Here is a 21691-nt window from a genome sequence, read left to right as displayed (position 1 = left end):
AGCTTTTCAGTTGATTTTCATTAATACTCTAAACTATTTGTTATTATTTGCAGAAGAAAATCAGTATTTGGATTATTATTATGTAATTTTAAAATAATATTCTACAGTAAATCCATCTGGTGGCAGATTTTGAAATTATATATAATAATTCATATTTTAGATCAGGATAACCTCGCTGGAGCCCACAGGAAAACGTGAGAGAGGTCTTACCAAGGACCTCAGTAACTATAGATTACTTGGGTATTTGTGTTTTGTGCTTTTTTTAGGTGAATGCTTCATCAGAATGTGAAATATTCTGGTGGTGGGGTTTGGGCTGAGAAAGTTTGAGAACTCATGTTTTGGATGTAGGAACATACCCAGAATAAATAAGATGTTTGTAAAACAGCTTATAACCGTTGTTATCAAACGTTTATGAAAAAAAGAAAAGAAAATAAACCCGATAGAAGGTTTGAGTTCACAATTCATTTTGACGTAAATCGAGGGTTATAATCTCTTATCATCCTTGACGTTTGTTGTTAGCTCACTTGTCACGTATGACTTTATCTTCACTGATCAGACGTCTAGAAAATCTTTGATCCATGCGGTCAAAATAGCTACAGATGTACTTTATTAGATAAAATCGTTACAATGTCGTTATTATATTTAGCACAAGTCTCTGAAAAAATACACAAGAATCCAACATGTCGATTCTTTAGTATAGAAAGTTCGCACACAAAATTTATTCCATGTTCAAATATAAACTGTGCTTAACCCCCTAAATAAAATAATTTTCGCAACGGAATTTTGAGTGTATACATATTGCCATCTGTTAGTTAAGTTTGAAACTGTTTATATATTCACAAATTGTGTTAAAATAGGTTAAACCTAAAACTGTTTATATATTCATAAGGTGTTCTGATACAAGTGAAACATGAAACTGTTTACAGAGTTTTCAGAAGCGCAAGACAGTAAACAGTTTATTTACAGCCAATATGCTCTTATGACAGATTTTATTACAGTTTCATTAACCGACATGTCTTAACTACAGTAGAAAAACAGTTTCTTTAACGTTGCTTCCCAGGTGTGAAATATACTAAAATCTCGTATTCTCTAAGTTCTAACCTGACGAGCACCTAACGAACTCGAAGTGCTGTTCTCAATATTTTTTTTACATATTTTGAACAAACTTTGAAGCATAAGTGACAATAGCACTTCTGGTTCTTTCTTCATCGGTTTTATCGATACTGCAGACGAAGGAAGAAGTAACAAACAACTTGAACGATACTACAAAGGCGGACAGTAATGGTTGCTTCATTAATTGCACCTATAACATAAAAATAACATTAACTAATCAATATAAATTGACATTAACTATTGTTTTTTAATTGAATTTGAGTAAGGGAATTCTTATTTTAATCTTTGAAAACGTGTTGTTGAAGTAAATATATTTAGTTCCTATACAAATGATATAATAGTGTCTTAGTAAGCACGTTACGCTATTTTTTACCACTCGCTATACCGTAACGTGTGTTCTTGAATAAGCAGTTCTGCTCGGTACAGATAACATAACTCTTTATAAATGTTTACTGGATATTTACTTTCGATGAATTATGACATCTCTTTTTTTAGGTAATACGTAGCTTATACCTTAAGAACGGGAAATACTGTCACAAGTACAATAATCCTTCTATTTGTGGCACGATTCCTTCACTATGTTCACAGAAGAACAAATATTCTTTCACTAAGTTCACAGAAGAACAAATGTTCCTTCACTAAGTTCACAGAAGAACAAATGTCACTGAAATATTGGGTAATATGCTCATCTCTGTTTGCTATATGAATAAGTAATTTCACACAACAAGACGTAAATAAATAGATAAACAAAATGAAGGAGTCACTAAACTATCAGAATTGTGAAATGTAACCTAATATGAGAGGTATCTACAAAGTAAAACACTCAGAAAGGTGGTAATACCATGTCAGTTATATATAACTGTACAGAAGACAAATCTTCAGTTCAAACGTTCTGTTGTAACTTTGAATTCAACTGAGGTCAGAAAACGCTTAATCGTTTCTTTCTACTACAAACCTTTTTTCTAAGTTCCCATGGCTAACAAAAAAATCATATTCTCTCTTACCTCCCACGGTCATCCGTTTGGATGCTGAAACCGTTCTGAAACCGGGAGTGTCACCAGAGACCTCACAGCTGAATTTTCCCTCAGTCAGCGTTCCAACGTCGTAAATATACACAGAATTCTTGCTTGACTTCGATACCTGAAAATGTTTTTTTATTCTATATTTAGTGAAGTATTTCAGAAAATGTATGAAAGTTCTAAGACAGGTGCTTGAACATGTTAATTAATGTAGCATCTGTACCTTTTTTCTATCAGAGCAATCCATCAAAACACGTAGTTTGTATAATTTACAAGTGAGGTTATTTAAAAAAATAAATTTAAACAAATATACTTTAAGTTTACAATAAAGCACAAAAATAGGGTACTTTAATTAAATATTCATGATTAGAATTTAGGTTTGAAGCAAAGCTTTTAGTAATATTTAAATGATTTTCAACAAAATTATATGCCAAAATTGAAACGATTATGCAAGAAATTACAAAAATTTAATTATTTTGAGTAAAACACTATAGTAATATTCAAAATATTTGAAGCACAGCTCTGTGATTAGTTCTAAACTCTATAGTAATATTTAAATAATTTGACATACGCTTATTCTCGGTTTTTTTGTTCTATATTTACTGTTTACTGACGTACATCAACTTTAACCCCCTCTATTGGAAAGTAGTGGAGATGCGGTCTGTCATCTGGCATGTAACGGAAAAATTCTATGTTATCCCGATACCATTTAATTGAGTAGAGCTGATCATCTCCTAAGTCGTATTCGCACTTGAGCTTCACCTGTTGGCCAATTTCAACGTTTCGGGGAATATCAAGAGACACAATTCTGAGAGGATAAACAACTGGAAAATAAAAATAAAAATACCGTATTTTGTGAGAGTTTCTCATTCAATACAAAAACTAAATTTCATATTTTTTCCATATCTTTATAGCTTTTATTCTAAAGAAAGTTTTAAAGATAATTTCATATCTGTGAATAATAAATACAAATCAAACTATGCCATATTAATAAAATTTCAACATAACATGAAAGGCAACAAAGGACCGTTTAGTCCTTCGTTTAGTCCACTAAACTCTTAACAAATACAAACCCACCCTTTCCTTTCTAAGAGCGTACTGTCATGACTAGGTGGGTCGCGGGTTCGAATCCCGTTCGCACCAAACATGTTCGAACTTTCAGCGTTGAGGCCGTTATAACGTTCGATCAATCCCACTATTCGTTGGTAAAAGAGTAGCCCAAGAGTTTGCGGTGGGTGGTGATGACTAGGTGCATTCCCTCTAGTCTTACGCTGCTAAATTAGGGACGGCTAGTGCAGATAGCCCTCGTGTAGCTTTGCGCAAAATTAAAAAACAAATCCTTTCTGAGAAATTATTTATTATCTCTTAACTACTTCTGGATCGTAGCGTCATTTATTATCGTCTACAGCAAATAATTCCACTTGCAAACAACCTTCTTGTAAAAATAAACCCGCTTTAATTAACTGGAATCCAGCGTTTATTTCTCCAAGTCTTTAAATTATGTCATTTTGTTCTCTAGTCTTAAGAATACAGCACAAATAAATCAGGTGTAATTATATTATTGACCATCATATAAAATTTGATAACTACACCATTTACACTTGTTTTATCAAAATAAAACAAAAGTTAAAAGATATTGATTTTTCATATAAGATAATCATTCCCTCTGTACAACATTTTCAAATAGTTGATGAAGGACATTGTTTAAAGTGAAGTTACGTAGCGTAAAATAATCGCAATAATCAACTTAAGAGAGTATGAAGTTAGATAGATGGAACTAAACATTTTTTTCTTTACTAAGTAAACTTATAGACTTGTAGCAATGAAAGATAAACTCAGTAAACTCACACGCCAAACTCGATGTGAGATTGCTTCGTTAATTTCGCGATATCACCGTTAGATGGAGCATGAGTGGTCACACATGTTTTGTTTCATATCCTACGCTTTTAACTGTATGTTACACTTTTATCGACACTTGGTGTTATTAAAGTGCTTTTCCTTCAACCGAGTGAGGAAACGTCCATGGGAATCTCAGAGTGTCATTATAAACCAGTATTACAAAACAACTAGGGTGACAAATAATGCACGACACCAGACTAACACAAAGACAGATGGCACATATTCTGAGCCCAAGTGTTACAAAACAATCAACATGATAAATATCATTTACGCAACACCTGATTCATAAACTAACACCAAGATAGAACGTACAGAGGACGCCACGTTCTCGATTCAAGTGGTAAAACAATCACTTTAATAAACACCTACATAGATAATATTGTTGGAAGTTTTGAGTGTTTGGACACTTTTAGTAAGCTCCCCAGTGATTCATTGGCAAGTCCGCAGGCTTACGAAGCTAAAAATCTAGCTTCGATACCGGTGTTGGACAGAGCGAAGGTATCTCATGTGCAGCTTTCTGTTATAAGTAAAGATTCGTATAAATGTAGATAGTGTTTATGTATCGAAGAAAATGAACGGTTAACTGCTAATATGCATATATATCATAATACAATATATGAACATATCAACTAACACGTGTTCTAATTGAGTTAACAACTCTATCTAAGTCAGCTGTAGTTTATGTAACGTAGAAATATTCTATACCTTAACTGTGATCTGTATAACTCAACAATATCCTACGCTCTTCCTACGGCCTGTATAACTTAACAATGTTTCACACCTTAGCTGTGGTCTACATAACTTGACAGTGTTATATACATTATCTGTAGTCTATTTAACTAATAGTGGTATATACATTGACTGTAGTTTGTATAATTTAACAATATTCCATCCTATAGCTATGGTCTATACAACTTATCAGTGTTCTACTCCTTAGCTGCGGTATGCATAACTTAACAATGTTCTATACTTTAGCTGTGGTATATATAACATAACAATGTTCTAAACATTAGCTGTGGTCTCTTCAGCTAATAGTGGTATATACACTAACTGTGGTTTATATAATTTAAAAATGTTCTACAACCTATCTGTGGTCTATATAACTTAACAGTGTTCTACACCTTAGCTGTGGTATATATATATGTATAGCTTAACAATATCCTATACTTTAGTTGTGGTCTATGTAGCTCAACAACGTTCTACACCTTAGCTGTGGTTTATATAGCTTAACAATGTTTTATACTTTACGTATGGCCTATATAAGGTAATAGTGTTTTACATTTTAGTTGTGGTCTGTGTAACTTAACAATGTTTTACATTTTAGCTGTAGTTTATATAGATTAACAATGTTTTATACTTTAGGTATGGCTTATATAACTTAGCAATGTTCTACACCTTAGCTGTGGTCTATATAACTTAACAATGTGCTATATTTTAGTGGGTCTATATAACATAACAACGTTCTATACATTCGCTGTGATCTCTTTAGCTAATAGTGGTATATACATTAACTGTGGTCTATATGACTTAACAATATTCTGTACCTTAGGTGTGGTCTAACTAACAGTGATGTATACATTATCTGTGGCCTGCTTATCAATGGTGTATACGCTAACTGTAATCTATATAAACTTATAGGGGTATATACGTTAGTTGTGGCTTCTATAGGTTAGTAGTGGTATATAGCTAACTGTGATATATATATATATATATATAACTTAACAATGCTCTATATGCTGTTTATGGTCCATTTACTGGTGACGTGTGTATTATTGGTGGCTTAACTAACAATGGTATATACAGTAGCTGTGGTTACTGTAAGTTAATGGTGATATATATGTTATACGTAGTCTATCCCATAAGTAACCAACGCTAACTACACATTTCTGCTGTCTATTGAAGTACTTCACTAATTTAATTGAAACTGATGTTCTTCCTGTATAAATACACTAGTCAGTTGAAGTAGTTGCGCGTGAAAAGGATGTCACGTGCTTAAGTAGAAATAAATATAATGTGACACAACGTATGGTACAAAAATCCTTCGTTTGCGTAACCACTATACGTCACGCAAGAAATTTTATAAAAATTAAAACAAATTTATTTCCTTAGCTTATCTTTTCTTGTATAACCGTTACATTCCTTAGTTTATCTTTTCTTGTATAACCGTTACATTCCTTAGTTTAACTTTTATTGTATAACCGTTACATTCCTTAGTTTAACTTTTATTGTATAACCGTTACATTCCTTAGTTTAACTTTTATTGTATAACCGTTACATTTCTTAGTTTAACTTTTATTGTATAACCGTTACATTCCTTAGTTTAACTTTTATTGTATAACCGTTACATTCCTTAGTTTAACTTTTATTGTATAACCGTTACATTCCTTAGTTTAACTTTTATTGTATAACTGTTACATTCCTTAGTTTAACTTTTATTGTATAACCGTTACATTTCTTACTTTAACTTTTATTGTATGACTGTTACATTCCTTAGTTTAACTTTTATTGTATGACTGTTACATTTCTTAGTTTAACTTTTCTTGTATAACCGTTACATTTCTTAGTTTAACTTTTCTTGTATAACTGTTACATTTCTTAGCTTATCTTTTCTTGTATAACCGTTACATTTCTTACTTTAACTTTTATTGTATAACCGTTACATTTCTTACTTTAACTTTTATTGTATGACTGTTACATTCCTTAGTTTAACTTTTATTGTATGACTGTTACATTTCTTAGTTTAACTTTTCTTGTATAACCGTTACATTTCTTAGCTTATCTTTTCTTGTATAACCGTTACATTCCTTAGTTTAACTTTTATTGTATAACCGTTACATTCCTCAGTTTAACTTTTCTTGTATAACCGTTACATTTCTTATTTTAACTTTTATTGTATAACTGTTACATTCCTTAGTTTAACTTTTATTGTATAACCGTTACATTTCTTACTTTAACTTTTATTGTATGACTGTTACATTCCTTAGTTTAACTTTTATTGTATGACTGTTACATTTCTTAGTTTAACTTTTCTTGTATAACCGTTACATTTCTTAGCTTATCTTTTCTTGTATAACCGTTACATTCCTTAGTTTAACTTTTATTGTATAACCGTTACATTCCTCAGTTTAACTTTTCTTGTATAACCGTTACATTTCTTATTTTAACTTTTATTGTATAACTGTTACATTCCTTAGTTTAACTTTTATTGTATAACCGTTACATTCCTTAGTTTAACTTTTATTGTATAACTGTTACATTTCTTAGTTTAACTTTTATTGTATAACCGTTACATTCCTCAGTTTAACTTTTATTGTATAACCGTTACATTTCTTAGTTTAACTTTTATTGTATAACTATTACATTCCTTAGTTTAACTTTTATTGTATAACCGTTACATTTCTTAGTTTAACTTTTATTGTATAACCGTTACATTCCTCAGTTTAACTTTTATTGTATAACTGTTACATTTCTTAGTTTAACTTTTATTGTATGACTGTTACATTTCTTAGTTTAACTTTTCTTGTATAACCGTTACATTTCTTAGTTTAACTTTTATTGTGTGACTGTTACATTTCTTAGTTTAACTTTTCTTGTATAACCGTTACATTTCTTAGTTTAACTTTTATTGTATAACTGTTACATTCCTTAGTTTAACTTTTATTGTATAACCGTTACATTCCTTAGTTTAACTTTTATTGTATAACAGTTACAGGGCGTTTTGAACAACAAAACAAATTAAATTGAGAAAGAAAACTATTTCTAACACTATCAATACAAGATCCGCCTACATCTATGTTTTTACAATTAATCAATTTTTGTCAAGAGGGCTGGTGTCTTCCAAGAGAATAAGAGAGTGAGGTTTGGTATTTAAATAACAACAAGACCATCAAACCAGGAGTAGGGTTTTGTTTGTTTTATCGAACTGCTTGTAAAGGATTTTAGGAATCTAAACATTTATCATGATAGGACTTTCTGCTATTCTTCTAAATCAAGTAATTTCCTGAAAGATAAAATGTTACTGATTGAACACAGCAAAGAATGGTTAGCTATAAACCACACACCACTACCACACTTAGACAGTCGATTTTTCAACAATAGATGTTTCAGTTACTGTTCAGATCTCGCTGATTTGTTACGTCTCAGATATTTTAGCAACATAATCTTTGGTTTAAAGATTTTAATGACTGGTATTACCTCTGATTCAGAATTTTCGACAAATTACCGTTCACTCTCGGGTGTTTTGAAGACTGATTGTTCAGTAGAGGGTGTTTTAACAGCTGACTGTTAAGTAGCCAGTGTTTTATCAACTGATTGTCAAGTAACAAGGGTTTTAACAACTGATTGTCAAGTAGCAAATGTTTTATCGTCTGATTTTTAAGTAGCGTTTTAATAACTGATTGTCAAGTAGCAGGTGTTTTATCTTCTGACTGTTTAGTAAGAAGTGTTTTAATAACTGATTTTCAAGTAGGTGTTTTATCGTTTGATTTTTAAGTTACAAGTGTTTAACAACTGATTGTCAAGTAGCAGGTGTTTTATCGTTTGACTGTTCAGTAACAAATGTTTTAACAACTGATTGTAAAGTAACAGGTGTTTTATCGTCTTATTTTAAGTAAAAAGTGCTTTAACAACTGATTGTCAACTAGCAGGTGTTTTATCTTTTGACTGTTTAGTGAGAAGTGTTTTATTAACTGATTGTCAACTAGCAGGTGTTTTATCTTCTGACTGTTTAGTGAGAAGTGTTTTAATAACTGATTGTCAAGTAGCAGGTGTTTTATCGTTTGATTTTGAAGTAACAAGAGTTCTAACAACTGATTGTCAACTAGCAGGTGTTTTATCTTCTGACTGTTTAGTGAGAAGTGTTTTAATAACTGATTGTCAAGTAGCAGGTGTTTTATCGTTTGATTTTGAAGTAACAAGAGTTCTAACAACTGATTGTCAAGTAGCAGGTGTTTTAACAGCTTATTATTGAATAGAAGGTGTTTTAACGGGTAAATAGCAAGTGTTTTAACAGCTGACCGTTCGGTTTAGGTATTTTAACCATTGTAAATTTCATTTCCAATTTTCATAGTTCGAAGCAGTTTTAGATAAACAGATCTCTAGATCAGTTTTTGTGTTTCCTAGAACCAAACGTTTTACAGACATTGGATAGATGATCTTAGAAATAAATCTCTAGTTTGAAACTTGAAATAAAATCAATTTCAAATCGTTCATTCAAATTCTATAACTAAGAACAACACGAGTTAGAATTGATTACCTCTGATAACAAACACCAAACAAACAGGGATCCAGCCTGTAGCCACACGCATCATAGAAAGTATAACGGACTCTAACAAAACTCTCACAATACCACCGGTTACTGACTACGTGCACTGACTGTGTGAGTTAATACTTTCATGGTTAGATGGCGCTTCATGTAATCTGACTTCCCGCTACTCTTCTCTAATTTGTGGTAGGATAACTTACTTCTCATTCCTGGACAAATACAGTTATGTAACGAACTTGGAAAAGACAAGCTGATGGTCCTCAATATGAAAACAGTGATTCGTTAGTCGACTTGAAAGAAACATCAGGTTGTGCATAGGAAAGAGATAGGCGATCGCAACCCCTAAACTGCAGCTATGCGTGAATGAAACACGTGTTCCAATTAATGTACCTTAGCAGACAAACTGTGGACATTTTGTTTTACTGCATAAAGTAACCCCTACTCCTCCCCATAGACTACTACATATTACAGTTTCATTATCTCCTTGTAGAATATTCTATATTTTACCTGTGTGTGTCACAGCTACTTTTAGAGTATTTTTAATGTACCAATTATTTTGTTATAAATTACCTTGTTAAATACCGACTTCAGCAGAACTAAAAGATAATATATATATGAAATATTCCTCAGGTAGGTAGTGACACACAAAACTTGCTATAAGAAATATTCCTCAGTTGCGTGGGGACACATAAAACTTACTATAAGAAATATTCCACAGGATATTGCAGCATACACATACACACAGCGGTAATATATGGAATATACCTAAGGTAGGTGGTGACACACAGAACATACTATAAAAAGTGTTTCATAGATAATCGTAACACACACACATACACACTGGTAATAAGTAGAATGTTCCTCAAGTGCGTGATGATACACAAAACGCACTATAAGAAATATTCCACATGTATTTGTAACACATACACGGCTAATATGTGGAATATTTTTCAGGTAGGTGGTGACACACAAAATTTACTATAAGAACCAGATAAGTTGTAACACACAAACCGTTTCCATAATTATTATTAACTCTTAATATGTTATTCGAGTTTTCAATACCGCAGATTTTATGTGAATAGTATCTCACGTCACAGTTACTTTTTTTTCTGTTTAGGAGTTTCAATATCATTTTATCATATGTCCAAGGGAAATTGTCAAAAATAAACTAAAACAAACCACTAGATGGCAGCGTCATGCTTTCTGTGCTCACATATCAATTCACGAAACTTTTATACTTTATTTTGAATAACCTTCCATGTTATGTAAATTGCATCGTAAAATAGAAGCCGCTAAAATTAAATAAAAACTGACCACTAGATAACAGTGTCAGTCTTCCTTCGTACAAACCATGAAATTACGAAACCACTGTCCTTTTAGTTTAAATAACCTTCCTTGTTACGTTAATCAAAACACAAAAATAGAAACTGTCAAAACTAACTCATAACCAAACTATTAGATAGCAGCACTAGCATAAATATGCTTACTTTATCAAATTAAAAAAAACTAGGGTCTTTATTATTCACAAAAATCGAAACTTGGTAGCACACTATGTTCTTAAACTTAATTCTAACTTTTATATTAAATCGTTCAACGTTTCAAAATGTACACTGGCAAAACTTTGCACAATCCTGTTTCCCTTAATATAATTCCGATATAAAAATATCGTTCTACGTAAGTTTAATATGATTAATTTCAGAACAGTTTGGTGTTAAAATTCTCAGTTTAAACATGTTACTTTACTTATTGTAATAGTTTGACTTGGTAATGGGTGCAACATAGATAGTCCGTTATGTACCTTTGAACTTAACAACAAACAAACTTGCCAAGAGCATTCTTAGTTAAAACATATTTTGTAAAGATACTTTTATAATAGTTTAATTTAATTAGTTTTATGTTGTTTTCGGCGCCGATAATCTTAGTTTAAATAGACAATATCATTTAAACCAGTGCGATAATTTAACATGACTAATGTTAGGATGAGCAAAAAGCTAAAAAACAGGTTTGAAAATAGATAAATATATCACAATGTTTTTGATAAATAAATGGTGAAAATGTTTTTACAATTACAGCGACTTCAAATAGTTTCATGTATATAGTTTCATATTAAAACATAAGCCTTTTTTAAAGATTTTCTTTTTGACACAAAGTATAATAGAGGATGTTTGTAATATCTGGACTGTAAAATGTGATATTACTGAAATATAAAGAAAAAAATTAGATAAACTTTACATATTTCTAGCTTCCATAGGTTATATTTAGTAGTCATAACACAAACCTCGTTTTCTCCTAACCTGATAAGTCTGTGATGTACATAAAAGATGTAAAAACACTTGAATAATTAGCGCCACCACACAGAGCAAATTAAATCTTTACAAAAACTGCTTACTATCCGAGCCGTATTGTACTTAGTTTCATTAAGTGACAGATTTTATGTAGTGCGTTTGAAGTTGCAAAAACTTGTTGCATATATGGGCTTGCATGTCACTTATTTTTTATCTTTTTAATGAGATAAAACCTACTAGGCTATAGCGCTGTTATTTTTTTCGTCTATTAGAGAAATACACACCCCAGAGTCACGCGCGACTCTAGGAAAAACGTCAATTCATCACCCCCACCCTCTTGTCCACGTCGCTTAAAGCAGTCGTCTCTTGTAAAAGTTCTAACCGAGGAAAAAAAGAAAAAATAACTACTAAGTAAACAAACACACGAGCGTGTTAAGATTTTTCGCCCGGTTTCAACTTCTCCCGGTTTCAGCTGAAATTTCATAAATTCCCTTTTATTCATCTGCTAAAGTCATACGAAGTAATTAAGAAGGACTGATTATTTGTTTTTTCTCCTCACGTCTCAGTCATTCGTGTGACTCGTGTTCTATATGACTTTGACATTTCGAAAATTAATTAATCTTTTCTCAAACTTTGATGTACTGAAATAAACACTTTTATAACGTTCAGTGTAAAGGAAAGTGAACTCTTCTACATTAGTAGATTTCATTTATTTTGTTCATTTTTATTCTGTAAATTTAAACAAAGAAACAAAATAATTTTGTTGTGAAAAACATTTTAATTTGATTAAAAGAACACAATTCATTATACTGTAAATTCAAACTCGAATGAAATTTTAATTTTATGTATAAATAAAGACAAACATCAATAGCGTGAAATCTGATTTTTTCAATTTCAATAAAAAAATAAAAGATTTACGTTATTCATTGAAAGAATCACACTGAAGTTAAATGTCATGACATCGTATAACTGATTACCAGATTTGAACCCATGGTGACATACGTTTGTAACTCGACACTTGAGGTAGTCATGACAACATGTAATTTACTAATTATTATCTAAATCTGAATTCTTGGTGACAAACTTATATCACTCGACACATGAAGTTGTCATAAAACATTGTATAGAATTACTTGGTTCAATTCACTTTAATTCTAAAGTCCTCACGATAAAGTTAGAGCTGTTTTAAACATGTAACACGTTTTATTGTTCTGCTTCTAATTATTTAAACATAAGACTCACATTATCATTATCAAGTGTTTTAAATATCACTTAAAGTGGCAGTTACTTGTTTGTTATTACCTGATATTTACAGTTAGACAAAGGTGTTATTTACGCATGATTTTTATATCGGTTATGAAGAACAAATCTAAATTAGCTACTTAAGTGTTTGTCGTTTATTAGTAGTATAAATAATAATGAATTCACTCCGATTCACCAGGGTTGTCATTCTTCGACTTTTCACAAGCAGGAGTTCCTGAGGATGACCGGTTCCGTTTCTTGTACAATACAACAGTCACAGTCACGAGAAAAACTAACAGGACAAGTACGCTTGTTGCCACGACTAAAATCAACACAAGGGATTTCTCAGTGAGGGTTGTGTTTTCTTCATTACTGCTACTGTCTTCAACGGTGTCACCTGTGGCAGGGACTCTGTTATCTTCCCTAGAATCGTTTTTATCTAACGCGAACGAGTCGGCCTGGAAGTCCAGAGGAATCTCACTTTTGTTATGTGAAGCAAACGAGTTTACTCTGGGATATAGGTGTATCTCAGTTGTCTTATCTGATAGGTACGAATCCACTTGGGGATCTAAATCTGTCCCCTTATTTTCATTTGATGTGTACGAGTCCGTTTGGGTGTCTAGATATGGTTCCAAGTTATTTTTTGTGGACGGTTGTGTTGACTGGAAGGAAACAGTTTGGTCTGGATGAAGAAACCCCACCTGTGTGAAAACAACAAAAACATATATTAAAAATAAAGAGATTAAAATATATTAACATAAAACATTTTGAAACTTTTACTCCTATTCTAACATTTCTTAGAGCAAAAACATGTGTTAACAAGTCGTGTTCTTGTCTGCTTCCAATCCAAAACTTGTCAAAAAGTTTGAAAAACAAATCACAAGAATTTAGAACGTCCGACATAATTTTTGTCTCTTGAGTTGAAGATTCTGCTTTTCTTAACGCCCAACTGTAGTCATTCCAAAATATTAATAGGACAGTACGTGAGTAAATACTGGATTCGTAAAAAAATGTTGTCTTTATTGATATATAGAGGGCAGTAGCTTTATGTGATCTGTTTAAAGTAATTCGTATTTTTTTGTTTTCATATCTGTGACATTCAGTAAACAAAGTTCTGCTATTTTCTGTTTTGCGTTTATATACCTACTTCCGGTAAAATGAACCGTTGCTTGTATAAGTAACGTGGAATGTAGTTACATTAAATATTTTCCGAATAAAATACTGTATACGTTTCTCGCTTCGTTCACATATACCACAGATCCAGACACTGGCCACTCACATGAAAACAGACAATGATTTGTTAATTTTACGGAGCTGGTCTGTCAAAAAGCTTTGTGGAGGGTGGAGTGCACTCCTGGCTTTTACTCCAGTCCGCCCCCTTAAGGAGAATTCTCAAGTTCATATTTCTAGCCACTTATCATCAGTTAGTGCTAGTGGAGACAGTTTTGCACAACAAATTGCCTCAGCACTACAACGAGCTCGTGTTTCTAACCCCCCTCCATACCACAATACGCTCTTGTTTCACCAATACTGCCAGCGTCTATCTGCTTAATTCGACAACTAACCCCCACTTTTTTCCCTTGTTGAGCTAAAGACAAGTTCTCATATGCGAACTAAAGACAAGTTCTCATATGCGAACTGTCACAGCTCAGATCTTGATTGGTTTCTACGGTTACCGACCTTTTCCCATGTTGAACCAGCCAATCAAATAGCCAAAGAATGAAGCTGCTTATTTATCTTAAGAGCAGCTATCAAGAAACAACTAGGTTGTACACAGACATTAATTAGAATGCCTGCAACCAGCACTATGTTTATTACGTTGAATTGTAAGCCCAGAACCTCCATTAATGGCGAGTCACAAAACCTAGCGGGCAGTCAATCAGTGCATTTTTTAAAGTTGTATAACAGGATTTCATCGTGGTTTTAATGATCCAACAGTAACCAATCTTTGTTCTAAAAGACTAACAACAAAACACACTCTTTGTCCATTACATTTGTCTTCACTGTAGTTACAGAAATTAAGTTACGCATATACTACTACTTTACAAGACACATCAACTTCAGTTACAGTTACATTGTTAAAGCATATACTACAATGTTACGAGAACACTTTAGCTGATTGCTTTATCTATTTCTAACTAACAATTTTTACTGAATTATTTGGTATGAAAAAATAAATTCTTAATTAAACATTTATTGTTATTATTCGCTAAAAAGCTAATTCAAAGTAGTTACTTTGCAATGCTTGAAATAAAGATAATTTTAACTTCATATTGGGTTTCTTTATTTTCCCCTATTTGTAAGCTGGGAGGCTTATATTGCTAAAATATCGAATTTAATACCCGTATTGTGCACAGCATAGATAACCCATTGAACAGCTTTGAGCTTATGGAGATCCAGAATTTTCCATTTTCTGCTTTTAAGTATTTACTATTAAAGTACAAGTTGGTAAAATAAATTATTCATTAATATTTTTCTGTCGTGCATGGAACATAATATATCAAAGGCATTTCTGAAATTATGAGATAAAACCTGTCGTCAGTTCCATGAGCTACTGCTACAAATAAAAACAAACACGTTTATTCCATTTACTCTACCAAACAAAAACAAAAACCTAAACAGTAATTTTCTCACCTCTAGAATTGACATAGTTGTTTGTTCTGAAAGTCTATGTCTTGACGGTCTATCCTGGCGATACAAAGCTTTGTCTTTTACTATGATACTAGGTCGTGAATTTTTTCTTGATGTTGTACTGTGACTGTCGTGTTGAACAGGATTTAGACCTAGAATCTTCTTGAAAATATTATGTGAATTTAATTGAGAACGATTCACACTTTCTTGGTCAGTTTTCAAGTTTCTCTGAACGTGATCTTTACTGTCTTGTGTTGAGTTTCTCTGGAGGTGATTTTTACTGTCTTCTGTTGAGTTTCTCTGAAGGTGATTTTTACTGTCTTTTGTTGAGTTTCTCTGAAGGTGATTTTTACTGTCTTTTGTTGAGTTTCTCTGAAGGTGATTTTTACTGTCTTTTGTTGAGTTTCTCTGAAGGTGATTTTTACTGTCTTCTGTTGAGTTTCTCTGAAGGTGATTTTTACTGTCTTTTGTTGAGTTTCTCTGAAGGTGATTTTTACTGTCTTTTGTTGAGTTTCTCTGAAGGTGATTTTTACTGTCTTCTGTTGAGTTTCTCTGAAGGTGATTTTTACTGTCTTTTGTTGAGTTTCTCTGAAGGTGATTTTACTGTCTTTGTTGAGTTTCTCTGAAGGTGATTTTACTGTCTTTGTTGAGTTTCTCTGAAGGTGATTTTACTGTCTTTGTTGAGTTTCTCTGAAGGTGATTTTTACTGTCTTTTGTTGAGTTTCTCTGAAGGTGATTTTTACTGTCTTTTGTTGAGTTTCTCTGAAGGTGATTTTTACTGTCTTCTGTTGAAGTATGAGAAAACGAGTGTGAAAAACTGATAACACTTGTTGTTTCAACAGCGTTACTCAGATAATTTCTTGAAAAAGATGTGAACGCAGGGGTTACAGAAAATACAAACTGGTTTTCATCCTCACTGCTAGAGGACAGGGTTGTACTGAACATATTAGATGAGCTCTGCGAAGATTCATCTGGCGCTTGCACAGGTCTTGAGTTCACTAAGAACTCGAATAAACCAAACGTTTCAGATGAAGATAAGGTGAGATTTAAAAAATGGCATCTAGGTTTGGATACATTCCACCTACCACCAGGAAGACATGTTGCAGATTGTGCCCCAATAAGATGAAAGTTTGGATGACATAAGAACCTCACAGTAGAGCCTATTATGAAATTCTGGCCAACTACTTCGCCGTTTTCTATTTGTCCTGGATGGAAACAAAGCCCTGAAATGTTCCAGTATTCCATAAAAAAACCTTGCAACTCACTGGAGTTTGGGACGTCCCCTGTTCTGAAGAAAACAATAAGTTTATTTGTGCTTGTAACAAGTTCTGATTTCGTCTTTTTAGTCAGAAGAGTTAGATTGGTTAAAGGCCTGAAAAGACCACCATCGTAAATATTTAATTCTGTAGTTTCTTCTCCTTTTAATTGGATATAAGGAAAGAAGACCTTTATTCTTTCACCTCTCCCAGCCATTATTTCCCATCGACATTGTCTTTGTGGTAACAACCGTTTTGACTCGTAACCTGGGTTTGAGATTACACCTCTTCCGGCAACTTTGTGAATAACCCCATCAGTGCAGTCTGGAATTGTACACTTTGGAGAGGGCTCAGACCATTCGGGAATAGGGCTTGATTTTGGGATTCTACATCGAGAATGGGGATTTCCTCCTAGTTCAAACGGAGGGTTGCACCTGTATTCAATAGTGTTGCCGACTCTTCTCTGTTCTGTTATTATGTATCCGTTCTTTGGAGCCACGGGTGGCTCACACAGAAACGGATCAAAAGCTTTAAATCGGATTTGAAACGAACCAAGATGTAGAGAACCAGTTCTCCCACGTTTAGAAGTTCTGGTTTTATAGGTGAACACTATTCGTAGCTCCTGCCCGGCTACAATCTCTGACAAACAACGAACACATTTACTTGGAAGATCCAAAGTCTGATCATCTACATTCAACTTCAAGGAGGTCCACCGGCGACGTGGAGAATTGAGATGGACATGATCTACCTTCACGAGAAGCTCCCTTCCTGGAGGCGCGGTGTAGAACCAGAGACAGTTGAAATCTTCTGTGACGTCATGGTGGAGGTCTTGTAAACGTACAATCCCGCTGGTGACATTAAAGCTGACTTCTCCGCAAGACTCGGAGTAATATGGAATAAAAGCAAAACACCAGAACAGAGAGGAAATGGGAAACATCTTGAACAGATTCATTTTGTTCCCTGGAAGCAACCATGTATCCACTGCTGTTTTCTGTCTTCTGAAATGGTCGGCCGGCCTTGAAAGCAACACGATACTGTAACTGATAGGAAACCTTTAGGTTCTGCATTAAAACACGCGCTGATTCAAATAACACATGAAAGTAACGCCTAAATAAACAATTACGTTACTGTGAAGAAATAATAGATGAAGAAAAACTGGGTCATTGGTGAGATCTTCATGGTAAAAAAAAACACACAAAGCTATAAGTGTGACGCTACAACTGAATTTAGACATTGTTATCTTATAATCTGGATACGTGCTGTCATGGGACTCGTCACTAGGGTTTAAAACTTAAGAGAATCAACCAACGTATTTAAATATATATAAGGGATTCACTACTTTAAAGTGAAAGCTGTAAGTTAGTGATTTAAAAAATGGAACCGGTATTGAAACAAACAACAAAATGCTTAAAGATAAAAGACTGCCTTTGAATCTGCTGTTAGATTATTCTGTCTTATGTTTGTTTTTAAATTTCGCGCAAAACTACACGAGAGCTATCTGCGCTAGCCGTCCCTAATTTAACAGTGTAGGGAAGATGGCTAGTCAGCACCACCCACCGACAACTCTTAGACTACTCATTTACCAACGAATAGTGGATTGACCATCATATTATAACGCCACCACGGCTGAAAGACGAGTATGTTTGGTGCGACGGGGATTCGAACCCGCGACCCTCAGATTACGAGTCGAACACCTTAACCCACCCGGCCATGCCGGGCCCCTGCCTTATGCATTCCACACCATGGTTTATTATATTACAATATAAGAATTCTTATTATAGACAAATTAGTTTCTGAGATCCAGCGAGAAGGAAGATATTAATTTGAACCAATTTAATTATTTGTCTTTTACATGTAGAGTAATGTGGTAATTATCAAATATAATTCTTATAAGCATACATTATCACTTAAATTTATCTTTTATCCATAATAAAATCTCCTAGAAGTAAAATAAATTGGTGATTAACAAGTATAATTTTAATTTAGAGGTTTAATCGAGCAGTTAATTTCTTGTATATAAGAAAATCTCTCAGAAGTAAAATAATGTGGTTATTAGCAAGTAAAATCATTTAAAGTTTAATTCTGATTTAGAGGTTTAATTTAAGGAATAATCTCTTGCTTGATGGAAAACTCCTTGAAGTAAAGTTTGTGATGCTCAACAATGTTAAATCACTAAAAAAGATTAATCTGGATTAAATTAATCGATTTTCTTCCCCAGAAGTGAAATCAGTAGCAGACAGAATAATTCAATATATTGAGATAAAGTGGAAACCATCAAGATCTCGTCTATGATCTTAGGGGAATTCTGAACATTTTCAAGTTGTAAATAAATGGTGGTTTTACAAAGTTTGAAATGCAACTCAAATATATATATAAACCCTACCTTTCTTCAGTTAAACCACAGAGTCAGTCAACTTCAATAAGAACACGTGCTTAGCGAACACTAGCCCTTTACCAATGAACAACTTTTGGTAAATACACATAATCTTATCCAAAACATACCGCGCCATCTCGTGGCTAGATGCTCAATTACCTTCTGACGTTGCAAGTTGTATTTCCGCATCACATCAAAGGATAAGCATTCTCGTGAGATTCGAAATAAACTTAGTTTTAGCGTTCTTGACCAATACCAGGATTTAAAAACTAACTTACAGTTTAGAGTCACGTTTCACGTGGGCTTGGTCGTTAAGAAACAGAGCTAGCAACACACTAACACAAAACATTACCTACAGAAATGAAAAGTGATAAGGCATTCGAATAAACCATGAATGAAAACAAATGGTCAAAAAGTTATTTCTCAGTTTTTGGGGTTTTTTTACTGTTATTGTACAGGGTTTTCGGAAAATCACTGTGCAGTTTTGTAATCATATGTCTATTCAGTCTATTTTAAACGAGCAACTGATAGCGGTGTTTAGAAACAAAATAAGAAGGATTCAGGCCTGTATTGATGCCAACGGGGTCACTTTCAACATTGTTTATAATTGTCATTTGTATTTACCTCCTGTATTCTATATTGAAACATGTCTGTTAATAAATATATAAGTGCACAGTGACTTTCCGAACACCCTGTAGTTTCTGAATATTAATTAATAAGTTAATTTTAGAAAATTTAGAATAAGTAGTAACTGTTCTCTTAAGATTTAATAATTACAGTTTTAAGGTTTAAAAAGAAAATAATTTCATTGATTATGTGACAACCTAAAACTAAATTTTTGTTGATTTTACCAGTTCAGGGTTTAAGGAAGCCATGGTGTTTGTTACCGTCGCGGTTCCGGTTGTTCAGAGATAAGTTGAAGTGCTTATATAGTCATAATCGGGTTTTTGATTCGCTTGGTGAAAACAGAGCCGATAGATCATTGTGTAACTTTGGGCTTAAGAACACAAAAAACCGTTGAAAGTAATTCTTCCATAATATTCTGAATATACAATGTACAATATACAACATACAACATACAATATACAACATAAGAGTGTGCTTGAGCATATGTCACTGAATTTACCAGAAATCCTTTTGTGGCTTGTTTGTTTTGTATTTCGCGCAAAGCTACGCTAGCCGTCCCTAATTTAACAGTGTAAGACTAGAGTAAAGGCAGCTAGTAATCACCACCCACCGCCAACTCTTAGGCTACTCTTTTACCAACGAACAGTGGAATTAACCATTACATTATGAATCCCTCACACTTGAAAGGGCGGGCAAAGATTCGAACCCTCGACTCTCAGATTACGAGTCGAGTGCCTTGACCACCTGGCCATGCCAGGCCTAACCTTTAGTGGTGTTTTAATTTTATGGGCTTAAAACACTTGAACTCGGGGTTCGATGCACATGGCGGGTACAACACTGGTAGTCCACTTTACAGTTTTGTGAGAAAACAAATAGGAAACATATACTATTGATTATAATAAAACATTCTATGTCACCTTCCATATAAGATATCCTACACCGTTTTCAAGATAATTTTTCTTACATTTTAATATATTAAAAATAAAATCGTGATGCGTAGAATATAAAGTAATTTATATAATAGAATGCTGTTTTATAGTTATTACCTTAAGCCTTATTGGTATATTTACATTTATAGTGTACTTAAATAATTTTTTATTACCGGAAACTAAATTTTCTCCCTTAAGGAAATTTTAGTTCTGTTTTTAAGTATCTGTGACATTCATTACAAGAGTTATGAATTCTCTCCTTCAGTCCAAAGTAATTAGTTTCAGTTCTTGACCTAAAAACGGCCAGTGGTAATGGGAGAATAGAGAAGTGTTCCATGACCTTGAGGTTTCAACTGAAAGCCATAACAGGTTGTTGTGTTTTTGTTTTAGAAATTTAAATCATCTAATATACGTATCTTGTATCATCAGTTTCTGAAGTGGATTTTGTTTCGTTGTACCGCCAGATAAACAGTATACGTAACGTCAGAACTCGTTTATTGTAATCCAACAAGACACCAAACATCTTGAATCTCATTGATGGTCCTTTAACTAATTAATCATTCTGTAAGACCACTTGTTAGAGCTAGAAGTCGGAGAAAAACTTTATACCTTCGATAACAGCACTTGTTTTAAGATATATAACACTATTCAGTAGCTTGGAATTGTTTGAAATTCATGTAAGAAAACGTATAAAATCAAACATATTTATATCATGTGGTGCTAGAACAAAACAGATTAAAATAAACAGTGCAATGGGTCCCGAAATAAAAATACAACTAATAATAGGGCATGTAGGGTGTTCATTAACAGTAATAACAGGGCAGGTACCGTGTACATTAACTACTGTTAATATTAATGTTCATGAACAGTAATAATAGGCATGTAGGGTGTTCATGAACAGTAATAATAGGCATGTAGGGTGTTCATTAACAGTAATAATATGGCACGAAAGGTGTTCATTAACAGTAATATTAAGGCATGTAGGGTGTTCATTAACAGTAATAATAAGGCATGTAGGGTGTTCATTAACAGTAATAATAGAGCATGAACCGT

The 21691-nt window shown here is 33.2% G+C and overlaps 2 protein-coding genes across 2 annotated transcripts; both read right to left on the bottom strand.

Annotated features, from left to right (window-relative positions):
- Positions 1-591: 591 nt before the first annotated feature.
- LOC143257193 (uncharacterized) lies at positions 592-9426 on the bottom strand. Its single transcript, XM_076515561.1, has 4 exons — positions 9286-9426; positions 2751-2956; positions 2118-2253; positions 592-1303 (listed from the first exon to the last, which is right to left on the bottom strand). The coding sequence occupies exons 1-4, from the start codon at positions 9338-9340 to the stop codon at positions 1215-1217; spliced, it is 486 nt and encodes a 161-aa protein (XP_076371676.1). The 5' UTR covers positions 9341-9426; the 3' UTR covers positions 592-1214.
- A 6559-nt stretch (positions 9427-15985) lies between these two features.
- On the bottom strand, positions 15986-19168 carry LOC143257192 (seizure 6-like protein). The gene is made up of 2 exons (XM_076515558.1): positions 19092-19168; positions 15986-17748 (listed from the first exon to the last, which is right to left on the bottom strand). The coding sequence occupies exon 2, from the start codon at positions 17658-17660 to the stop codon at positions 16053-16055; it is 1608 nt and encodes a 535-aa protein (XP_076371673.1). The 5' UTR covers positions 17661-17748; positions 19092-19168; the 3' UTR covers positions 15986-16052.
- Positions 19169-21691: the final 2523 nt, after the last annotated feature.

The sequence above is a fragment of the Tachypleus tridentatus genome, chromosome 7 (genome assembly GCF_004210375.1).
Source record: "Tachypleus tridentatus isolate NWPU-2018 chromosome 7, ASM421037v1, whole genome shotgun sequence".
Taxonomy (NCBI): domain Eukaryota; kingdom Metazoa; phylum Arthropoda; class Merostomata; order Xiphosura; family Limulidae; genus Tachypleus; species Tachypleus tridentatus.
This window is presented reverse-complemented; position numbering and strand designations above follow the sequence as displayed.

What these genes read in the sequence shown, in the direction of transcription:
- LOC143257193 (XM_076515561.1), bottom strand. Translation starts at nt 9,340, where the DNA reads ATGATGCGTGTGGCTACAGGCTGGATCCCTGTTTGTTTGGTGTTTGTT. An exon ending in TTTGGTGTTTGTTATCAGAG is followed by an intron (nt 2,957 to 9,285) that starts GTAATCAATTCT and finishes TTTATTTTCCAG; the next exon opens with TTGTTTATCCTCTCAGAATT. An exon ending in TAGAGGGGGTTAAAGTTGAT is followed by an intron (nt 2,254 to 2,750) that starts GTACGTCAGTAA and finishes AAACATTTTCAG; the next exon opens with GTATCGAAGTCAAGCAAGAA.
- LOC143257192 (XM_076515558.1), bottom strand. Translation starts at nt 17,660, where the DNA reads ATGAATCTGTTCAAGATGTTTCCCATTTCCTCTCTGTTCTGGTGTTTT.